At 39.2% G+C, this 25,174-nt stretch overlaps 1 protein-coding gene across 1 annotated transcript in view; it reads left to right on the top strand.

The window, feature by feature from the left end:
• Positions 1 to 1,095: 1,095 nt before the first annotated feature.
• Positions 1,096 to 25,174, top strand: part of LOC103512164 (actin-binding LIM protein 1) — a 73,895-nt gene continuing 49,816 nt past the window's right edge. Inside the window, 1 exon segment of the mRNA XM_026825725.1 lies at positions 1,096 to 1,242. Coding sequence (XP_026681526.1) covers positions 1,161 to 1,242 — 82 coding nt within the window. The 5' untranslated portion in view covers positions 1,096 to 1,160.

The raw sequence follows: 25,174 nt of genomic DNA on the forward strand, positions 1-25,174 counted from the left end.
TAGGTTCTGTAACTGCTAGGCTGTATGTAAATTCCCCCGATTTTTTCAAGGGTCCTCATTTCCGGATGTAAATTCCCCCGAAAATGAAATCGACTACCTGAGTCTCAAATGGTGAACTCCCCCGAAATATGTACTATGTAAATTCCCCCGATACTTGAAGATAAAAAGAGGAGAATGTGTGATAAACAATGATTTGGACATTTCATGTTTAATTACCTATTAGTTTGGTTTTGGACATCATCATGTCAACTATTAAATTTCTGACAAGTGAGCGTGGTAAAAATCTTTTGGTGTTTAGAAATGGCAGAATATTTATTTATTTTTTTTTATTTATTATGGGACTGGTTGCTCCTCTCCCAAGAGAGGATGCAATTAACACTGCGACCTCTGTAGATCTATTGTGACCAGTATTTTTTCCCGTGCTTAAAATTAGCATTGATTACGAAAACATGATTGTTATTACGTACGTGGTAAACATGAACTGATAAGAAACTGATCACTGATAAGCAGTGATAAAAATAAATAAAACCAATATACACACCTACATACCTACATGTGATATGTATGTACAATTGTACAAGTATATGTTAAGATAAGTATACAATTGTTCATAGTAAATAAAACAACCAAAAACAGTACCTAAAGCCATTGAACACATAAAAAAGATAAATATTTGTTTGCATTTCGTAACTCACGAACTGAAAATCATTCGATTTTTGTTGATTAAATTTCGGCAGTTCTTGTTTACAATTATGAGAGTTTCGATATGAACTTTTGGTAACCATAGTGAATGGCTTTGTTACAATTTCCTGTGATACATGGACGTCGACTATTGGCTGCTGTACGAACACGTTTACTATTTGATTCTCCTGCCAAAATACACACCTACATACATGTGATATGTATGTACAATTGTACAAGTATATGTTAAGATAAGTATACAATTGTTCATGGTAAATAAAACAACCAAAAACAGTACCTAAAGCCATTGAACACATAAAAAAGATAAATATTTGTTTGCATTTCGTAACTCACGAACTGAAAATCATTCGATTTTTGTTGATTAAATTTCGACAGTTCTTGTTTACAATATTATGAGAGTTTCGATATGAACTTTTGGTGACTATAGTGAATGGGTTTGTTACAATTTCCTGTGATACATGGACGTCGACTATTGGCTGCTGTACGAACACGTTTACTATTTGATTCTCCTGTTTGTTTACATTTTCACCGTTCAGTATTGTAAGTAAAGCGGCTTTTGGTTACATTTTTCAAGCCTCATTTGTTTACATTTTTTAATGCCGCCTTTGTTTTTTTTTTATTTTTTAGCGGCTTTAGCTTTCGCCGAATGGTAATGGCAGAATAAAGAAAAGATGCCTTTTTAAAGACTTTTGATAGAGGGAACTCTATCAACTATCAACTGAGGTCTTATCGTCTCGAAAGCGAAAAAAGAACGAAGACAGGATAGGAGAAAGCCAGCTGTTCCGAGAACGAATCTTGTTTAGGATAAAGGTCGCCTCGGGTGAGAATCGAAGGGCACAATGAAATAATTATGTACCTGAATATCCCTCATCAGACCCCTACGATTCGGGGGCCTTGAGCTAGCTCTCTGACCTTGATGGCACCTCCTGGTATCGAGAACGAATCTTGTTTAGGATAAAGGTCGCCTCGGGTGAGAATCGAAGGGCACAATGACATAATTATGTACCTGAATATCCCTCATCAGACCCCTACGATTCGGGGGCCTTGAGCTAGCTCTCTGACCTTGATGGCACCTCCTGGTAACCTGGTATCCTCTTAATGGGATAGTATATGGACTCACAGCTTTTATCTGGAATAAACCTGAGTGTGCGGACTCTTTAGAGGTGCTGCAGGTGAATTTTAGAGAAACCGAAGAGGTTGATATATACCAGTGAGGGTTCCATCAAGGCCGGGGGATAGCAGCTCAGGCAGGGGAAAAAATACTGGTCACAATAGATCTACAGAGGTCGCAGTGTTAATTGCAAAGTATATGGACTCACAGCTTTTATCTGGAATAAACCTGAGTGTGCGGACTCTTTAGAGGTTTTGCAGGTGAATTTTAGAGAAACTGAAGAGGTTGATATATACACCAGTGAGGTTACTTCTAGGTTCCATCAAGGCCAGGGTATAGCAGCTTGGGCAGGGGAAAAAATACTGGTCACAATAGATCTACAGAGGTCGCAGTGTAGGGGGATAGCAGCTCAGGCAGGGGAAAAAATACTGGTCACAATAGATCTACAGAGGTGGCAGTGTAAATTGCATACTCTCTCGGGAGAGGAGCAACCAGTCCCATAATAGAAAAATCATTTAAATAAAAACAATACCACACGAACATGACTACTTGACACCGGTTGAGAGAAAGGTAAAAGCGAGTTTTACCAAATTGCATACTCTCTCGGGAGAGGAGCAACCAGTCCCATAATAGAATAATAGAAAAATCATTTAAATAAAAACAATACCACACGAACATGACTACTTGACACCGGTTGAGAGAAAGGTAAAAGCGAGTTTTACATTCGTTGACAAAAAAAATCTCAAAATCTCAATGAAAGTACACATTATTTGAAAGTAGAATGGTCGATACAGAGAGAGAACGGGACCTCATGTGCATTCAACCAAGGCAAAGTTTAGTATTAGTAAAAGTCAGGGCCGATCTCAGGTTTATGCGCCAGGGGGGCTATATCCGGTGCAATTGCCCCAGAGGGCCTTTATCCAGTTCGATTTGCCTCCGGCCCGGGTTTCTCAAAAAAGGCCCGGGACCAGCAGTTTTCCGCCTTTAGTGCGCGTCCACAACGGGGGACCATTGAACTTCGCACCAGAATTTCCATATCGGAGTCTGAAACCTCCTGCTTTTTTAGATACCCTTTGAAAATTTGAGGTTAGAACGGAGCCTGGAACCTCCTGCTTTTTAAGATACCCTTTGAAAATTTGAGGTTAGAACGGAGTCTGAAACCTGCTGCTTTTTTAGATACCCTTTGAAAATTTGAGGTTAGAACGGAGCCTGGAACCTCCTGCTTTTTTAGATACCCTTTGAAAATTTGAGGTTTTCCGCCCTTAGTGCGCGGCCACAACGGGGAACCATTGACCCTCACATCAGAATTTCCATATCGGAGCCTGGAACTTCCTGCTTTTTAAGAAACCCTTTGAAAATTTGAGGTTAGAACGGAGTCTGAAACCTGCTGCTTTTTTTAGATACCCTTTGAAAATTTGAGGTTAGAGTAATATATGAAAAATGTACACAAAACCAGCGACCCCCGCAGACAAAATATTCAGTTCAATGTCTAACTGTTGTATTCCCTTTCTTCATTTTCTGCGAGGGTCAGAAGTCAGAACTACTTATGTTCGGGGCTATGGTCAGTGTTCCAATTGCTCCGTTGAGGAACGGCCCTTGCCCTTTGTTGGAGTTTTACCCCTCGGCCCGGTTAAGCAGTACTTACTTTCTTACTTACCTTCCGAGTCCTCTTCTTTCTCATCATATTTGGTACCTCCTACAGTGCCTAGCAACGAAGAGGGCTTTCTCATTTGCTTGTTACCAGTTAATGAACGACCCTGAGTAGAACTTGCCAATTTCATATCGAATATCGTGAATCGCGCGTCCTACCATTTTATTTGATAGGTTTTGTGGTCGCCCCAACCATGACGGTTTGCGTTGAGAGCTAAAACCACGTTGCCAATAAGTAAGTAGTAATTTGTCTACAGTGTTGTCAATTTCCATGGGTTACACGGTTTTTACTAGGTTCTGTAACTGCTAAGGTTTTATCGTCCCGAAAGCGAAGAGAGAAGGAAGACAGGCTAGGAGAAAGCCAGCTGTTCCGAAAGCGAACCTTATCTGTTTAGGACAAAATACGCCCTGGACGGGAATCGCGACCTAGCGCTTACAAGGCAGATGCGCTACCCTTCGAGCTAGGCTGGCTTGACGAGCTTTGTATGTAGTTACCAAATTTCTTCAAAGTTCGAGCTTTGCTTTTACCAAATTTCGAGGATGGCATGAGTAGCTCTGGGTGGAAGCCCATTGTTTGTAGATGTAAATAAGCACTATTATTATTATTTTTGCAACAGTTGATTTTTTATTCATTGGGAATATTGGGATCACAAGTGTTTTTTTCGCCTGTTTGTTATCTCGGTGACGTCATGTCATTGAAAAACATGCTAGTCTTGTTTGAGTTCTTCTTTGGTGCACATCAGGAGTCGCGGTTCGCGAGTGATTTTCTTGTGGTATCTTTATTTTTTCATTTAGCTTTATCTAATAAATCTTTATTTTTTAAATCTTTTTCCTACTCTTTTAGAAGTGTTTTCTTACATCTTTTTTTAGTGGTTTTGTATGTTGGATTTTGTCTTCTTTATCAACATGAAGTGTATTTTGGTAAACATTGGGAGTGATTTTGTTGTGTTTTCTTTTCTTTGACCTATTTTTCCAATTTATTTGGAAATGTTATGTTTTATTATTTTTTTCCCCCATCCTTTTTTTTAATGGTTTACATATTTTGGTGTGCACTTTCTTTTTGCTTGGTTCGTTGCTGTGCTCTGTTTGTGTCATTGATTTTATTTAATGTGATGACATTTTCATCATTATGAACCTTTTGGCTAAAAGTCCTTGTACTCGATCTTCTTCTCTTTTTAAAGTTATGTTGATGACTTGATTTTAAAGAGATTAATTTAAAAAGAATTTTCCCTCAATATTTTTCTTTTTTAATTATCTTCTCGTTCCTCTCAATTCTCCTTCCCAAACACTCTTGATCAAACTTTCATCATCTCTTAACACATATCCCATCCATCTCTTTCTCCATCTATCGATTCCCCTAGTGGACGAAAAGTTTCCATGTGCACTCGTACTTCCATTGCAAATTTTTCAACGGGTTACTTTCTGGTGTTCTTGTGTTAACCCAGCACCTAAATGGGAAGTATTGTGTCTCTTCTCGCCCATCTGATGAGGTGATGAGGGACACTACGAGGTGGGCATGCTGCGACACAGACCTACAATAGAGGATAGAGTTTGCTGGAGGAAAAAACAGCCAGAAAGAACATGAAGTCGGTACCCAACTAATATAGACACCCTGTCTATTTCCTCTACATAGTGGTAATTGTCCTCTGACCTAACCTAAATAAGAGGAGTGACGCTGACAGTGCTGACATTATAGGTCTCTCTCTCTCCGCATTTAGTGGATATATATAGAGTTAGTGGTTTTGTCAAATGTCAACTAGTTTCCTGACGTAATTGTTGTGGTTTGTGCAATATGCAATATTCCTCATAATGTATATTGTATGCAATATTACTGATGCATATAAAATGAAATATTCCTGATGCATATAAAATGCAATATTTCCATAATGCATAAATTTATTATAATATGCAGTGTTCGTAAGAATGTACATGATCCAGATAATACGTACCTAAATGGCGTTATGCCTATAACATTTACCTCATTGGTTTGGGAAAAGAAAATTTTCAAAAGTTTGAAATCCTTGATTTGCTTAAGGTAAACCCATCTTTTGGGGCTGTTTGCCCCTACATCTAAGCCTCTAAATGGGCTTTTTGTGTATGGTGGTAGAGCTTTTCTAACTTCGTTCTGGGAAGCTCATCCACCAATCAGATGGTTGGCTTGGTTGTGCCAAGATGTTTTTCAACTCAAGTGAAAATGAATGGGCCTTCATCGAGCATCATTTAGGTATCCTGCTTGTCTAGTCCATTCTTTCCTCAAATTATAGTACAGTCGAAGTCGAACCTGTCTAAGTGGGACTTGTCTTAGTGTGAAACCTGGATAAGTGGGAAAAATTTGCCGGTCCCTTGGGTTCCCACTTAGACAAGTGGGACTCGTCCAAGTGGGAAACCTGGATAACTGGGAAAAATTTGCCGGTCCCTTGGGTTCCCACTTAGACAGGTTCAACTGTAAATAAGGAAAGTAAAAAGGAGATGAAACACTCATATTTTTTACAGTTTGTTTCAAACGCAAAACCGTCGAGTTAAAACTCGAGAACTTGCTTCCTTCGCTCGACTATGTAGGCAACACTCTTGTGTACTGTTTGAGTAGGTGGTACTCTTTCAGTCCGTTTTAGATGATTGTTACACAGGTTACACTTGTTTCGAGCCTTCATTTACAGACAAACCAAACTAAAAGTGGAAAACCGTCGAGTTAAAACTTCAAACTCGATTCCTTCGTTGAACTATGTAGGTTCCTTGGTCAACACTCTTCTGTACTGTTTGGAGTAGGTGGTACTCTTTCAGTCCGTTTAGAGTTTGAGTGATCACAGTGATTACGATATTCACAGGAGTTTGTTTCAAACGCAAAACCGTCGAGTTAAAACTCGAGAACTTGCTTCCTTCGCTCGACTCTGTAGGTTCCTTGGGCAACACTCTTGTGTACTGTTTGAGTAGGTGGTACTCTTTCAGTCCGTTTTAGACCATCGTTACAGTGGTTTCGAGCCTACATTTACAGACAAACCAAACTAAATGAGCGCGAAACCGTCGAGTTAAAACTTCAAACTCGATCCCTTCGTTGGACTATGTAGGTTCCTTGGGCAACACTCTTCTGTACTGTTTGGAGTAGGTGGTACTCTTTCAGTCCGTTTAGAGTTTGAGTGATCACAGTGATTACGATATTCACAGGCTAGGAGGCTAGTATGCTTGTATGCAGTATGCTAGATGCTAGTCTTGTTTGAGTTCTTCTTTGGTGCACATCAGGAGTCGCGGTTCGCGAGTGATTTTCTTGTGGTATCTTTATTTTTTCATTTAGCTTTATCTAATAAATCTTTACTTTTTAAATCTTTTTCCCACTCTTTTAGAAGTGTTTTCTTACATCTTTTTTAATGGTTTTGTATGTTGGATTTTGTCTTCTTTATCAACATGAAGTGTATTTTGGTAAACATTGGGAGTGATTTTGTTGTGTTTTCTTTTCTTTGACCTATTTTTCCAATTTATTTGGAAATGTTATGTTTTATTATTTTTTTCCCCCATCCTTTTTTTTAATGGTTTACATATTTTGGTGTGCACTTTCTTTTTGCTTGGTTCGTTGCTGTGCTCTGTTTGTGTCATTGATTTTATTTAATGTGATGACATTTTCATCATTATGAACCTTTTGGCTAAAAGTCCTTGTACTCGATCTTCTTCTCTTTTTAAAGTTATGTTGATGACTTGATTTTAAAGAGATTAATTTAAAAAGAATTTTCCCTCAATATTTTTCTTTTTTAATTCGGATTTTTTTTCTGAACTCTGATGTAAAATTCGAGGTAAATTTTGTAGGCCAATAAAGTGAATTCCAAAGGGGAAAACACCTAAAAGTCGTCTACGTGCCTCCTTACTTTAATCTTACCCACCCTCAGTGGGCCCCGGCAAAATCCATCCAGATACTAACCACGGTCACCGTTCCTTAACTTCAGTGATCCACTGGGAACTGGCACATTCCACGTGTTATGGCCGCCGACAATAACAGACCAATGACGGTCGAATGTCGAAATTTATTTAGATTCCAATCAATCACCCATCCTTGATGAAATGAGGTAGATAAAAAAATGATCAATTTTATTGAGGTAGATAAAAAATGATCCAATGTGTTTTGGACTGATTCAGTATGTTTTGAAACTGATTCGCACCAGTGAATTCTCTGACAATGAAATCATTCCGGGTCAATCGAATCAGGGTCGCGTTTGGGAGAGCCTTGAAAACAGGGCTTCCTATTTTCGGGCCTTAGTTGATGGTCCTTGGAATAAGGGACTCCTAAAAAAGCCCCTGACAATTAGGGGCGACATCAATAGTCTTCCTGAAAGATTTGGGCGATTAGGCCAAACTTTGTGACATATTTTGGGTTCTTTTAGCCAGAACAGCCGAGTTCTCAGACAGACTTAGTAGTCCCTTGAAAGTTTTATCACAGAAAAAGACTTTCCCAAAGATAAGGTTATCCTGAAGGTATTGGTCGTTGGAAGTATGTATATTGAAACATCTTTCCACAACTAGGGTTCAACTCATTCTAAAAAGTTGTGATCCCTTGTGTTGTGTGCCGCGTCCATTTTTGTTGAGGACTATTGCACTGACTTTCCTTCACTTGTAGCTATAAAAGTCCCTTCTTAACCCCTTCTTGTTCCGACGGACCTATTCGCTTCCTCCAGTCCCTGATGCCTCGAATAAGGTCGTGGGATTGATTGGTTTGACCCAGCTTCACACGTCAGCCAATAACAATTGAGCTCGATCAATTATTAGGATCGTTTGAATGAAATTGTCTGGGGTATAGCTATAGGTACATAAATTATAGTCATGAGTCAATTGAATAAGGTCGTGGGATTGATTGGTTTGACCCAGCTTCACACGTCAGCCAATAACGATTGAGCTCGATCAATTATTAGGATCGTTTGAATGAAATTGTCTGGGGTATAGCTATAGGTACATCAATTGTAGTCATGAGTCAATCAAGCCCGGTACAGATGCTCCGACATGTCTTCCAATTGGGCTCTCTTTCCTGGTCTTTCAACAAATGGTCTTTTCTAACCTTGGGCCAGGTACACCTGGTCAGGTCTACCTGATAGTGTGTGTGCTCATCAGGTATCAGGTAGACCATTTCAGCTGTACTTGTCAGGTCTACTTGATAGTGTGTGTGCTCATTAGATATCAGGTAGACCTGACAGGCGGACCTTTTCAGCCGTACTTGTCAGGTCTACCTGATACTGTGTGTGCTCATTAGATATCAGGTAGACCTGACAGGCGGATCTGATCAGGTGTACCTGTCAGATCTACTTGTGATAGTGAGTGACTGACCTTGGTCTTCTGACAGATCGTTGGGTATATACGTCACTTCGTCTGTCCGAATTTCAGTCGTATAGATCGGAAATTTTTGCGCAAATGTCGCGTACGCACAGAACGACACGTCTCCAAACCTGGTATTGCATGTCGACTCGATTTTTGCGCACATTTCAAGTCTATATAGGTGAAATCGCTTGTGTCGATTTCCATCCGGGGCGGATTTTGTCCCAAAAAGATAACATTCATTCTTGGAACGGTTGGCTTTCTTCTATCCAGTCCTCCTTCTCTCTTTGATTCTGGGATGGTACTTAACCTGATGCATTATTACTTACCGATTAACCCGATGCAGTATCTTTAGCTTACACCCTGTAACTATAATTTACCTTGTAGTATGTAACACCCTGTAGCTATTAGAATAGTAGCCGAGGAGACTGACAGACTGGGGAAACTGGGACAGTAAAATAAAAGTAGACACGAGCATTAAAAAACGAAGAAGTTATGACGGTGATAAAAGTGGGTGATGGCCTTGCAAATGAAATGAACGGAAATGAACACGATAAGGAATTGGAAGAGAAAGGGGACAAGAAATGGGAGAGAGAATGGAGGGGAAGAGAGGATAAATGAAAGAGAGGATGGAGATACAGAGGACGAGAAATGGGAGAGAAAAGTGGAGGGAGAGAGGATTACATATGGAATAGAGAAGGGAGGAATAGACAAGAAATGGGAGAGTGAGGATGGGAGACAAGGAAGGGAAGAGAGAATGGAGAGGAAGAAAGGATAAGAAATGGAAGAAAGAAGATTGGTAGGAAGAACTAGAGGACAACAAATGAAAGAGAGAGTGGGGAGGAACAGAGAGAGGACAAGAAATGGAAGAGAGAAGATGATGGGGAGGAAGAGAAGGAGGAGAAGAAAGGGGAGAGAAAAATGTGAGGAAGAGAGGATTAGAAATGGAATAGAAGGGAGGGAGAGAGGACAAGGAATAGAAGAGAGAACGGAAATGAACATAAGAAAATGGAAGAGGATGGGAGACAAGGAACGGAAGAGAGAATGGAGAGGAAGAAAGGAATTAGAAATTGAAGAGAGGATGGAGACCAACAGAGAGAAGACAAGAAATGGAAGAGAAAGAAAGAATGAAGGAAGAGAGGACAATAAATGAAAGAGAGAGAAAGAGACGAAGAGAAGGATGAGAAGAAGGTGGACAAGAAAAACGGAATGAAATAAGGGGACAAAGTATGAAAAAAGACGGACTGTGGGAAAAGAGAAATCAGAAGATGGAGAAAAGGAAGAAACTAATAAGAGAATGAAAAACAGTCATAAGTTCATAAGTCACAGTCCACTGTACGCGTCTATCTTTAGCAGTTAGGAGTCTATTTAGACTCTATCTTTGTGATGGAAAGATGTCTGTGAAGAGAAAGATTCTACAAACATAAGATTCGAGAGAAAGATTGTTATAGGTACATGAGAATAATAAGAGAAAGAGTCGAAATACATTACACTATATGTGAAAGAGTTTTAAGTTCGAAGAGAGCCTAGCAAAGAGAATGTATAAAAGTGTAATCGGCATTTTTTTTTTCTATTGAACGCATAAACAACTCATAATATTCGGTCTTATGAAATAGCTATAAATTTTCTAGACGAAATTGTGCCTTTAGACTGCTTGGGTAAAGGGACTTGTTAGTCCTATTCCAGCAGGATAAACAAAGAATATTCCATTCTATTCTGAAAAATTTATATGTTTGTAAGTCGAACCTGTCGAATTGGAAATCCAATGGACTGTCAAATGTTTCCCACCTATACAGGTTTCCCAAATACAATCATAGATGAAGGGGCCACGATTTTTTCCCCCCGTTCATTCAGGTTTCCCACTTAGACGGGTCCCACTTATACAGATTTGACTGTATTATTATTTGTAGAGAATAAAGTTAGCCGAAAGGATATGGTTATGGTGATGGTCTAAATGAGATAGTCAACACAGATATGAATGGGAACTTACATAATCCGAACGCACTAGACAAGACAGTGTGTTGTGTTGGGAGCACGGTTAGCCCAGTGGTAACTGACGTGCTATGAAGAAGGGACAATTCCCATTACTTACCATCCCAGGGCCATTTGAAGCCTAGAAGACTCACCAATTTTGCCTTGCATACCTAACTGTTCAGTTCTGTCTTCTGCTTCTTCCGTGATATTGATTTTCTCCATGTCTCTCTTGATCTGGTCTTTCCATCTCAGCTTCTTCTCGTTCCTCTTAATTCTCCTTCCCAAACACTCTTGATCAAACATTCATCATCTCTTAACACATATCCCATCCATCTCTTTCTCCTACATCCATCGATTCCCCTAGTGGACGAAAAGTTTCCATGTGCACTCGTACTTCCATTGCAAATTTTTCAACGGGTTACTTTCTGGTGTTCTTGTTCCCTTGGGTTCCCACTTAGACAAGTGGGACTCGTCCAAGTGGGAAACCTGGTTAACTGGGAAAAATTTGCCGGTCCCTTGGATTCCCATTTAGACAAGTGGGACTCGTCTAAGTGGGAAACCTGGTTAACTGGGAAAAATTCGCCGGTCCCTTGGGTTCCCACTTAGACAGGTTCGACTGTATTCAGTAGGGTTCCAGAAAGTCATCCGTCACGTAGTGCTTTACATCAAAGCAGTTGTAGAAAGTTTCAGTCAATGATGTTTTCCAACTGAAAAACAGTGTAACACAGAACTCTGCTAAAGCACGTTACCAAACCAGTGAAACTCTGATAAACCACAAACAAGGACACCTGAAATACTTGGGTCGGCAAGAACAGAGTGTCTAGAATCCTAGATATTGGTTAGTTGGCTGTGACTAAAGATTTTTTCTTTAAGTTACCTAAGATATTAGATACCGAGGTATCGTCTGTTGTCTTGATGTCTACTTCTAGCATCCGGGTTTAAGAAGTTTTTTTACTATCATTTTTAAGAAGTTTTTTCTTCTTGAATTATTCGGCTGAGACTATTACGTAGACAAGGTCATTGAAGACCTAAAAACCTTGGATTCTTAGTTAGGACAGTAGAGTATTGGATTTTTCGGTGATTAGGACAATAGGACATGGCTGAGACGGACCAGTCCGGTCATACTGTTTTGAGATTATTGATTACCAGATTGTCATGGTCCAGTATCACTCATCTCTAAAGATGAGTCTTCATCCGTCCGTCGACTATGTGTGGACGCAGCTTTAGATAATTAGAAATACTAGTACATCATTTTATTCATGATATTTACTTCTCCTTCTGTTGTATCATTATCACAGATCACTTTCTATTTTAAAATTTAAATACATTATCGAAGACTCGGTAACAAGTTACCGTAACTGTGATGATCCGTAATAATGATGGTAACTTCACTTACATCCTTTCCTGTGAACATTTAAAATAAACTTAAACTCTTTTCTTAAAAAACAGTTGACAGACAACGTGGTACAAAACAGACATGACTAGAGAATCTAGAGATAAATGACAAGAAACGTCGACCCCGCTTGAGCGGTATTACTATTAAAGACGCAGTAAAATAAGAAGATTCAGGAACACATAAAATACTTGAGGCGTGAGGCCCTGACTTTTCAGTCTCATTCGAGCAGGATAAGCCAGATATGCCCTGATTTCATAAAATAGATAAAGTTACCAAATTTAACAACACTATTTTGTTTTTTTGTCGAATTGTCCAGTTAGTACGGTTTCATGTGTGATTTATTCTTCTATGTGCATCTCTGAGACGTGAGAAACTTGCTATGTCATTGGTACTTTTGTGTGTTGGTGAGATTGGTTTGCTTGTTTGCTGTTATTGTTTGACATTACGTAACGTGGTCTTTCGTATGTGAAGATAGTTTCGTTTGATTCTTCTTTTTTCCTCTGGGAATCTTTTTCGGTGAAGTTGTAGTTGCATTATCGTTCAATTAGTTGACCACTTTAACTTTGTGTACTCCTACAACGGTTAGTTGTTGTATTGTTGATTTTCGTTTGTATGCATTGTTGGTTACGTTATGTTATGTACGGTTACTTTATGTGTTGTTGGTTTTTTGTTGTGTACTTGCGTTATGTAATAAGGAGTAATGAGAATTCGTTCTGAATGTGGAATAGCTTCTTAGAATGATTCCTATTTTACTTCTGTTTCTTTGAACTACTCTGTGTATCTCTGATCTACTCCTGCTGTGATACTTTCAGTAGAGCATGAAGTTTTGTTTACGTTTTGTGTGTAACTTCTTCAACAAGTACTTCTACCCTACATACTCTGAGTCTTCAGTGAATATTCCTACACATTCTTATCATTTTTAATGCCATCTATTCTAATACGTAACTGTTTTAAAGTTTTAAGTATTTTAACATTATTTCTCGAGAACTTTTTCAGTACAATTTTATTTTGCTTACAGTCTTCCCTCCTTTTAAAATGGGCTTTCTTTATCCCAGTAGTAATGCTTAAATGAGTCAGTACAATAATAATTGCGAATAATTTCTGGAGTTGGACTTTAATCACGATCGAATAAACTACGGGCTAAAAAATTCCCGGAGGGACGGGCCCAGCTTGTTTGTTTTCTTCTTTCAAGAGGTTTGATAGAGAGAACTGTAACAACGGAAGTCTTATCGTCCCGAAATCGAAGAGAGAAGGAGTACATGATAGGAGAGAGAGAAGGAGTACATGATAGGAGAGAGAGAAGGAGTACATGATAGGAGAGAGACATCTGTTCCGAGAACGAACCTTATCTGTTTAGGATAAAGTACACATTGGCGGTTATAGCGCTTACAAGGCAGAATTATTTTTCGTCATCACTGAATCAGCCCAAAAGTCTTACGGACTGCGGTCTGTCAGACTGAGCGTGACTGGCGGGAAAATCTCGTGTGAGTGGCGAAAAAACATAGGTGTCTCAGGTCGTCTGATAGATCTAGGTCTAAAACTTTACCCGCTGAACACGTTACGACTGTCTGACCGCGGTCTATCAGACTGTCTGATCGTGAGTGGCGGGCATCAGGTAGGTACCTGAGTTCTTAACGTCCAAATTGCGAGCACCTTCCAAGAATTCCGCTATGAGTGCCACGGATTGAAACTGGAACAGAAGTGCCATGACAGCCAGCTGTACCACTCCCCATATACTGAGGACCAGCCAGAATATGCAGCACTTGTAACTACCGCATGTCTTGAACATTTTGGCTATCCCGTGAAATATGGGGCGTAGCTTGGAGCTACGCCGCTTTGGATCCGCCATGTTGAATTTGATCCCTCACCTGTCGAAATGTTCGAATGAGTAATCAAGTTAAAAACGGAGGTCTTATCAAAAAGGAGGATAAAAATGTTAACCGTTCTGATAACGAACCTTATCTATGTAGGATGAAGTTCACCCCGACGGGAGACGAACCTATCTATTCTTGAATCTTACCTACCTTCAGAAGACATTGGGTTTATTTTATGTTCTTTTTGCTTGGATTTCGCCACCCTAGTTAGCTTAGTTGGTAGCGCGTCTGCCTTGTAAGCGCTAGGCCGCGGATGAGTCAATTAAGCCCGGTACAGATGCTCTGACGTGCCGTCTAACGACGTGCCGACGGGTGGTCTTTTCCAACCTCGGGCCAGGTACACCTGGTCAGGTCTACTTGATAGTGTGCTCATTAGAGATCAGGTAGACCTGATAGGCGGATCTGATCAGGTGTACCCGTCAGATCCACTTGTGATAGTGAGTGACTGACCTTGGTCTTCTGACAGATCGTTGGATATATACGTCACTTCCTCTGTCCGAATTTCAGTCGTATAGATCGGAAATTTTGTGCGCAAATGTCGCGTACACACAGAACGACACGTCTCCAAACCTGGTATTGCATGTCGACTCGATTTTTGCGCACATTTCAAGTCTATATAGGTGAAATCGCTTGTGTACGCGCTATTTGCGCAAATTTCAAGTCTGAAATTGCGCAACTATCGTTTTCACACCCATCGTCTGTCGAAAGACGTGATTGGAGGACCAAGTTAGGAGACATATTATAGCTTGTGGACCGGGCTTCAGACAGACAGGAAGGAAGAGGGGGGGGGGATGGATGGGTCAATAATAGAGACTAGAGGGGAGGGGCACAACATGATCGTGCAATCTTGACTTGGCCTTCGCGTGAAGTACTTACAGGCCCAAAAATATACACCTTGCCGATTTCCGCTTGAATTTTTAGGGTTAGGTGATAGAAAATGCCTCGGGCATTAAAATCGCTCGAACTCAAGTTTTCTTTTACAATGTCCGTAATTTCTATGGGGTTTTAATTCCCTGTCAGCTTTCTGACTTAAATCCTGCCGTCCTCAATCCTCAGATTTGTCTATTTTTTTTTTTATATTATGCTTGTCTTTTTTTTGGAAACCTGCGTATTTTGGCCTCCAAAATCACACTAGACATTAGGAGTAGGTTCACCCTGTATTTTCTCTCTCTATTTAACCCTGACTTAAATCCTGCCGTCCTCAATCCTCAGATTTGTCTAAATTTTTTTATATTATGCTTGTCCTTTTTTTGGAAACCTGCGTATTTTGGCCTCCAAAATCACACTAGACATTAGGAGTAGGTTCACCCTGTATTTTCTCTCTCTATTTAACCTAAATGTATGCCGAAGGTTGCATTTATTGATCATCTGATAACATTGGGACCCAGGTCACCTAGGTTAGGTTTGGAGCATGGGTTTTGACTGTAATATTGTATTGTTTTGATCGAGGTAAGCCAACTTGATGATTGTTGGTCGGTTGGTTGATTTTTAGTCCGTCCTTCCTTTATTATTACTAATAATAAAAGGTATAGTGGACGGACTATTGTATTCGCTTCGGTGTCGTCTGTCGGTCGGTCTGTCTGTCTGTCGGTCTGTCTGTCCCCATAGAAGGACCTATCCAAACCTGGTCGACCTATATATCAAATTAAAGGTCTTTTTGACCATTTGGCGAGACTCGTGTTTTGTTTTTGTTTTTTTTTTTTGTTTTTGTTTTTTTTTTTTTTTTTTTTTTTTATTATGGACATTCGTATTCATGAAACATCAACAAAACCAGTAAAAATGTTTGCTTTCATCGGAATGTGAAGAAGAACGATCGTGTGTAACTTAAGTAAGGCAAATGCAGTGTTCTCTGCACCCTGGGCACTGGTGCAAACTATACATTTTGAAATTTGGGAAATGTCCGGGTTTTCGATGGAATGTCCGGGTTTTTGGAACCAAATGTCCTACTTTTTAAAAAATTGATCTGGAGACCCTAACTGCAAAGGATATCCTTATATTTGTTCATAAATACGGGTGTGAGTCTTCAGTGAATATTCCTACACATTCTCATCATTTTTAATGCCATCTATTCTAATACGTAACTGTTTTAAAGTTTCAAGTATTTGAACATCACTTTTCTCGATTTTTTTTTTTTTTTTTGATTTGATTTGATTTATTTATTACAATTTTAAATTTTACATAAGTAACATCTCCTAAGCTAATAAAAAATAACTTTCGAGAAGAACTTTTTCGGTACGTTATTTTGCTTACAGTCTTCCCTCCTTTTAAAATGGGCTTTCTTTATCCAAGTAGTGCTGCTTAAATGAGTCAATACAATAATAATTGCGAATAATTTCTGGAGTTGGACAATTTTTTTTTGGAGTTGGGTGGAAGAGCTCCGTGAGGAGAACCCTGCCTTAGTAAATAGGTAACTTAAGAAACTTAAAAGAACTAATAAAGAATTAAATGCTAATGCTACTTAAGAAAGTATCTCGTTTAGAAAATATTACTAAAGAACTGCTAAACACGGAATAATAATAACCTCATGAAACTATCTATTGTGAACTGTGAATAATAACACAAAAATAACAATAACAAGAACACAATGAAAACAAACAATTCTACCACATCCACAATGGATGTGCTTCAGCAGTTCATCTTGGCGGAGAAGTCATCTCCACCTCATCCCGTCCAGGGAAATAATAACGGCAGCCCTAATGTCCAAAACCCTCATCTGGAGCGTAAAGCTTCCCTGGATGCCATAAACAACGAACTGTCTGATAAAGAGAACGAAGGCAAAGGAGTCACGAAAGCTCATACTCTACCATCTGCAAACTTGACTAAAGGTACAGAGAAATTGGCCAAAGGGACTGAGAAAGGGTTTGAAAAGAATCTGGATAGACGCGACGAAATCCGTTCAGGGAAATAATAACGGCAGCCCTAATGTCCAAAACCCTAATCTGGAGCGTAAAGCTTCCCTGGATGCCATAAACAACGAACTGTCTGATAAAGAGAACGAGGGCAAAGGAGTCACGAAAGCTCAAACTCTGCCATCTGCAAACTTGACTAAAGGTACAGAGAAATTGGCCAAAGGGACTGAGAAAGGGTTTGAAAAGAATCTGGATAGACGCGACGAAAAGCCGGGCGACCCGAAAGTATCCTACAAGCAGTTCTCACTGAAAAGCATCCTGTCAAAGAACAAGAAGACGATGAACTCTGAGAAGAACGGTTCCAAAGAGGACAGTCCATTCGAAACCAAATCCAAAGAGAACAAACCAATCAATGAAGAATACACGGACAGGTTCAACGACACGAGTGCCATCAACTACGGGCGAACCTGGGAACGGTTGGCTTTCATCTATCCAGTCCTCCTTCTCTCTTTGATTCTGGGATGGTAACCTGATGCACTATTACTTACCAACTAACCCGATGCAGTATCTTTAGCTTACACCCTGTAACTATAATTTACCTTGTAGTATGTAACACCCTGTAGCTATTGGAATAGTAGCCGAGGAGACTGACTGACTGTGGAAAACTGGGACAGTAAAATAAAAGTAGACACGAGCATTAAAAACGAAGAAAAGTTATGACGGTGATAAAAAGTGGGTGATGGCCTTGCAAATGAAATGAACGGAAATGAACACGATAAGGAATTGGAAGAGGAAGGGGACAAGAAATGGAAGAGAGAATGGAGGGGAAGAGAGGATAAGAAATAGAAGATAGAATGAGGAGGAAGAGAAGGAGAGGAATAAGAAATGAAAGAGAGGATGGAGAGACAGAAGACGAGAAATGGGAGAGAAAAGTGGAGGGAGAGAGGATTACATATGGAATAGAGAAGGGAGGAATAGACAAGAAATGGGAGAGAGAGGATGGGAGACAAGGAAGGGAAGAGAGAATGGAGAGGAAGAAAGGATAAGAAATGGAAGAAAGAAGATGGGTAGGAGGGACTAGAGGACAATAAATGAAAGAGAGTGGGAAGGAACAGAGAGAGGACAAGAAATGGAAGAGAAGGGAGAGTTAGGGAGAGAGAGAGGACAAGGAATAGAAGAGAGAACGGAAATGAACATAAAATGGAAGAGAGGATGGGAGACAAGGAATGGAAGTGAGAATGGAGAGGAAGAGAGGATTAGAAATGGAATAGAAGGGAGAGTTAGGGAGAGAGAGAGAGGACAAGGAATAGAAGAGGGAAGGGAAATGAACATAAAATGGAAGAGAGGATGGGAGACAAGGAATGGAAGTGAGAACGGAAATGAACATAAAAAAATGGAAGAGAGGATGGGAGACAAGGAATGAAAGAGAGAATGGAGAGGAAGAGAGGATTAGAAATGGAAGAGAGAGGATGGCAGACGAGGAATGGAAAAGAGAATGGTAGAAGAAAAGAGGACAAGAAATGGAAGTGAGAATGGGGAGGTAGAGCAAGAGGACAATAAATGGAAGAGAGAGAGAAAATGGGAAGTAAGAGCAGGATGAGAAGAAGGTGGACAAGAAAAACGGAATGAAATATTCAAAGAGGAACTAGAAGAGAGTTGGAATCTAGGGAAGAGGGAAAACAAAAAAGGGGGCCAAGTATGTGAAGAAATACGGATTGTGGGAAAAGAGAAATCAGAAGATAGAGAAAAGGAAGAAACTAATAAGAGAATGAAAAGGGAAAAGAAATGGGATTAAGATTGAAACATGTGTATGTACTTTAGATAGCTTTGATAAAGAAGAAACTGAAGTAGAAAGATAAGAAAGCCTTGATGAATTATTGAAAGAAGAAAAAGAGAAGGAAGAAAAGACGAACAGTGGAGAAGAGAAGAGACAGGCAAAGAAATCAGGAATACGAAAAGAGAAGAAAAGAAAATGAAGGGCAAGAGCAAGACTTTCAAGAAAGAAAAGATTGAAAGATACTTACGCCTTGCTACGTCAGAAAGTTACTAAAGCTTTGATAAGTATTGATGTTGTCACCCGAAGCATATTCAAAAGATTTGAAAGTATATTTCATGCTAGCTCAATCCTTAAAGCCCCTGTCAAAAGCAACCGTGCAGAAAGAACGCAACTAGATGTACTTGATATTCTAAGAGATTTATCGCGTCTCAACTTTGAGCCTTATGAAAAGAATGAAATGAAAATGTTGTAGGAGTACAACGAGATGGACAATCGAGGCAGTCAATTTGATAACAAAAACATCGCGGATAATAGATTGATCATTGGAAAGCGTTCGACAAAGTCGGCCACACTGGACAATGGTCGCAAATCGGTGACGAATGAGTTTCTCGCCCGGGAGAGAGGGGCCAAATCGGCCACCCTGAATGGGACCGGACAGAAAGTGGGACATGAGAAACCGCCCATCAGCCCCAAGTCCCCCAAGGAGGGTGGCGCAGGGAGCAAGCTCAAAGACAAGGTTTTGAAGAGAGGTAAGCTTTTTTTACAAACTTCATTTTAGAGTGAACTTGATGATTTTCATTTTCCTAGTGGCGATTGGCGAAGTATACTTTAAGTATTAAGCATAGAAACGTACTATTTTCGGTTCGAGGTTTGACATACTGATGTACTGAATCCGGTTTCATTTTATACGTCCGCTAGGTATGATTTTATTTATAGCGCAATGTCAGTATAAGAAATCACTTTTTTTTTGTCGGATTGTCCACTTACTTCTGTTAGTACGGTTTCATGTGTGATGTGGTTTCTTCTATATGCATCTCTGAGAAACTTGCTATGTCATTGTTACTTTTGTTAAACTTTTTGTGTGTTGGTGAGATTGGTTTGCTTGTATTGTTTGACTTTACGTAACGTGATCGTATGTGAGGATAGTTCTGTTTGATTCTTCTTTTTCCTCTGGGAATCTTTTTCGGTGAAGTTGTAGTTGCATTATTGTTCAATTAGTTGACCACTTTAACTTTGTGTACTCCCACAACGGTGAGGTGTTGTATTGTTGATTTTTGTTTGTATGATGTTATGTACGGTTACTTTATGTGTTGTTAGTTTTTTGTTGTGTACTTGCGTTATGTAATAAGGAGTAATGAGAATTCGTTTTGAATGTGGAATAGCTTCTTAGAATGATTCCTACTTGAGGGCAGGTTAGGTGGCAGAGTGGGTTAGGTGAGGAGGCTTTGGGAGGTTAGGTGGCAGAGAGTGGGTTGTGGGAGGGGATGTTGCGAGGTGGGATGTTGGGAGGGAGCATTGATGCTGCGAAGAGCATCAGTTCTCCAGTTCAGTTCTCAGAGCGAAGCAGGACGGGAGCCCCGTGTGAGTCGCGTACTTCTAATAACTATGCCACTTTGGGAGGGAATTCAACCGCGCGAAATCTGGCCAGGACCCCACAGGCGGGACTGATACAAAAAGTGGTATTAAAGTGATCTTTTTATCGTTTTCTTTTTTGTTATTTATTTCCGTGAAAAAAGGGGGTTTTCTTTTCGCCCCTTTGTCCTTTTTTGTAAATAAATTCGTTGTTCTTCTTGTTGTTGATTTTTTGTAGTTTTAAGAAATGTCCGATAAAAGGACAGATGTAAGCCGTCCTCAATTGGAGGGGAGAGGGCAGGTTAGGTGGCAGAGTGGGTTAGGTGAGGGGGCGTTGGGAGGTTAGGTGGCAGAGAGTGGGTTGTGGGAGGGGATGTTGCGAGGTGGGATGTTGGGAGGGAGCATTGATGCTGCGAAGAGCATCAGTTCTCCAGTTCAGTTCTCAGAGCGAAGCAGGACGGGAGCCCCGTGTGAGTCGCGTACTTCTAATAACTATGCCACTTTGGGAGGGAATTCAACCGCGCGAAATCTGGCCAGGACCCCACAGGCGGGACTGATACAAAAAGTGGTATTAAAGTGATCTTTTTATCGTTTTCTTTTTTGTTATTTATTTCCGTGAAAAAAGGGGGTTTTCTTTTCGCCCCTTTGTCCTTTTTTGTAAATAAATTCGTTGTTGTTCTTCTTGTTGTTGATTTTTTGTAGTTTTAAGAAATGTCCGATAAAAGGACAGATGTAAGCCGTCCTCCTTATTCCCAGACCAAAACGAAAGGTAAGTAATTAGTTTATGATAATTGATAAAAATAAATCATAGCTACTCGCATACCTACATAGTAGAACTGACTCCAAAAATTGGTCCGATTAGTAGAACCGATTGGGTTCAAAATGGAACGAGAATTTTCCTTTTACGTAGATTTTGAAGGCGTTTCAAAAATTTAACCAAATTGGACCAATCCTTCGGAAGTTATGACGACACAATTTTAGAAAGGGACATACGTACATCCCTACCAATATCTATCCAAGAATCCAAAGATTTTCTGAACGTTCTCTCAGACAAATTTTCTGAAAGAACGTTCTCGACAAAATTTCCTCAAAGTCAGACAAACTGAACGAGTATTTTTCCAAAACAAACAAAAAGACAGACAAACCAAATGCAAAATAGTCGAATTAAAACTTAAAATTCACTTCATTCGCTCAAGCAGAATTCACCATTGTCAGGCCAAAAGTCTCTCAACTTCATCCCTTCTCTAGCTTCTCCCAAACCTTGTCCAACCTTTCCCGAACCTTGTCAAACTTTCCCCAAACCTTGTTCTGACCAAACATTGTCCAACCTTTACCGAACCTTGTCAAATTTTCCCCAAAACTTGTTCTGACCAAACATTGTCCAACCTTTACCGAACCTTGTCAAATTTTCCCCAAACCTTGTTCTGACCAAACATTGTCCAACCTCGAGCCATGTTAATGTTCTGATACTACTTCTGTTGTTTTTAGAGTTTGTTCAAAATGTGTGATTTGTTGTGAGCTTTCCAAACTAACCTCACAACCTTTCCCGAACCTTGTCAAACTTTCCCCAAACCTTGTTCTGACCAAACATTGTCCAACCTCACCTAAACCTTGTCTAACCTTTCCCGAACCTTGTCAAACTTTCCCCAAACCTTGTTCTGACCAAACATTGTCCAACCTCACCTAAACCTTGTCCAACCTTTCCAAGTTTGTTCAAAACGTGTGATTTGTTGTGAGCTTGTGAGCTTTCCAAACTAACCTCAGTGGTGTCATGGTGTAGTGGTTCAGGTTTGATGTGGGTGCTTTGCCTTGTTTCTTGTGATTCTGGTCTTATGTCTTTAGGTCTTCTATCAATAATTCTATGCCATGTTAATGTTCTGATACTACTTCTGTTGTTTTTAGAGTTTGTTCAAAATGTGTGATTTGTTGTGAGCTTTCCAAACTAACCTCAGTGGTGTCATGGTGTAGTGGTTCAGGTTTGATGTGGGTGCTTAGCCTTGTTTCTGTTCTCCTGTTTATGTCTTCTATACCATCTTACTATTCTGATACTACTTCAAAATGTGTGATTTGTTGTTAGCTTTCCAAACTAACCTCAGTGGTGTTCTGGTTGTGGTTTGTCGAGCTCCTTTTTTTCTTCTTTAGGGTAGGGCCGAGCCTACAATTGATGGAATTTTAAACTGACTTTCAGAATACCCACTGGTGTGTGTGTGAACTCCCTCTAGGATTACGAAACTTAAGCTTTACTCCTATTAATACCTTTATTATTGTTTATTTCCACATTTATTTTGACCTCCAAATGATACAAATTTCTAAATGTTCTACTGTTCACACGAAAGCATTTATTACTCTCCTGACTATAACTAAGGCTTCATTACACTCCTAGCCTATAACTAATAGCTGTGGTAGTTAACTAACCGACTAATTCTAAAGTCTAGGTGTAAAAACTAAAACATTTCAATATCACACAGCCCTATACTTCAACTATTCCAATGATGTGGGTTCTTAGCCTTGTTTCTGTTCTTATGTCTTTAGGTCTTCGATACTATTACTCCTCTGAATCTTCTGATACCCGTTTTCCTTCAGTTGTTTTTATGATCTGTTCTATTTTGTTATTAGTTTTTCAACCTTAGTACCTAGTCTGATGGTTCAGGTTTGGTGTCTCATCACTTCTCAAACGATTACAATTATTACAACCCGTATGCGTGCTGTGGCTTTTGGATTACGAAACTAAAACATTACCCCTATTACCCTATTCCAGCCTTCAGAGTCCTGACCTCCAAGTGGATAGATTTCTAAATGTTCTACTGTTCACACGAATAGCATTTATTACACTACTTGCCTATAACTAATAGCTGTTATACAGTCGAACCTGGATATAAGAGAATCCAGGGGACCGACCTTTTTTTTTCTCTTATATCCAGGTTTCCACTAAATCCAGTTTCTCTTAGGTATAATGTGACTTTTGGACAAATTCTCTTACATAAAGGTCCGAGGTAAGCGGATTCTCTTATATAGAGGTAAGGGGATTCTCTCACATAGAGGTACGAGGTAGATAATTCTCTTATATAGAGGTAAATCGATTACCTTGGGCCAGAAAAAAAAAAATTCTCTTTTATCCAGGCTTCCCTTATATTTCTTCCAGGTTTTTGGCTCAAAAATGAAGGACCCAGAAAATTTTCTCTTATATCCAGGATTCTCTTGTATCCAGTTCTCTTATATCCAGGTTCGACTGTAGTTATTAACTTACTGACTAAATCTAAAGGCTATAGGTGTAAAAACTAAAACCTTATTTCTCATTTCAATATCACACAGGCCCTATATTTCAACTAGGTATTTCAAGAAACTCTGGTTTATTGTTGTTTATTATTTAATTTTTGCTGTTGAGGACTTTAATATCAGAAGGGCTTATCCCTACTCGTGCCTTTTTTTTCTTTTAATAAACATTTGTGAGGCCTTTTTTGTTTTAAAGGAAATCATTAAAAATAATTATATAACTGTTTTAATAACTGAATTTTCTATTTTCAGTTTAATCAAGGCTGTATTTTTGTCTCTACACGATTAAAAATAATAATACCTAATACCTACATATCTACATAAAAATAATAATAAAAAATCATCCGAATACTAGCACTTTTCTTGGCTTCTGGACCCTCATCAATAAATCGCTGCAATTATTTATTGATCTCGAATTTAAACTTTAAACTTTCCGCTCCCTGTGTAAGAAAAAAACTTGATTGCATGTTATGAAAGTGAACTTTTTACTTTATTGTAGTTGATTTAACGTCAAACTTGGATGAAGTTTTATAGGGAATGTACATTTGTACATATGTGTATGTAGGGGTACTAGTGTTGTAAAACTTACTGCAGGGCTATAAAATTGAAAATATCTTTTCAAACTCAATTTTTCATTCTCGATATTTCTCGGTGGAAAGTAAAAAAACGTGAAATATTCGTTTTGAACAGTAGGTTTCCAGGTACTTGTTTTATAGTCCAGTTAAGAATGTGAAAACATGTGTGAAATTCCACGGTAGCTGGATTAGCGCTTAGTTTATCGGACTAGAAATTCCTCTGCACATTTCTTATTGGCAGATTAATCACAGCTTCACAACTGAACGCTGAATGTAGTAGGAAAGTAGGAATTATACCTTTACTGTGTTAAACAATCTTAAATTAGTGTCAGATACAAATGCCGCTCCCCACATAGCCACTTACCTACATGTCGTTTATTTTCATGACTTTTAAGACTTGAACGACCAACTTCCAGATTAAAAGTCCACCGCGTTAACAGAATATGATTGTAGTATTCCAATCCCTACCTATTTCCCCATATCCTGTATAATGTATATTATTATGTTTTGACATATCGCATAGACATTAAAAACAATAGTTTATTGTTTTTTCCACATTTATTTTCATTTTCTGATATCCTACTCCTTATCAGAGTAGGAATTATACCTTTACTGTGTTAAACAATCTTAAATTAGTGTCGGATACAAATGCCGCTCCCCACATTGCCACTTACCTACATGTCGTTTATTTTCATGACTTTTAGACTTGAACCACCAACTTCCAGATTAGAAGTCCACCGCGTTAACATAACAGAATACGATTGTAGTATTCCAATCCCTACCTATTTCCCCATATCCTGTATATGTTTTGAGGTTTTGACATATCGCATAGACATTAAAAACAATAGTTTATTGTTTTTTCCACATTTATTTTCATTTTCTGATATCCTACTCCTTATCAACTAGAATTCTTAGCGTTTCTTATCTTCTCATACGCTCTTTATCTTCTTAGCCGATAATCCGATAATTGAGCTTCTTAAGCACCTAAGCCTCAAAAATGATACCTTATATTTTTTATTTATTTATTTAATATACCTTATTTATACTGTCGGCTAAGACTAAAAAGTCCCATTATGCCAACAGTTTAAACAGGCCTCGAATTTTTAGCGTTTCTTATCTTTTCATACGCTCT

This window comes from Diaphorina citri, unplaced genomic scaffold (assembly GCF_000475195.1).
Source record: "Diaphorina citri unplaced genomic scaffold, Diaci psyllid genome assembly version 1.1 scaffold800, whole genome shotgun sequence".
NCBI classification, from domain to species: Eukaryota; Metazoa; Arthropoda; class Insecta; order Hemiptera; family Psyllidae; genus Diaphorina; species Diaphorina citri.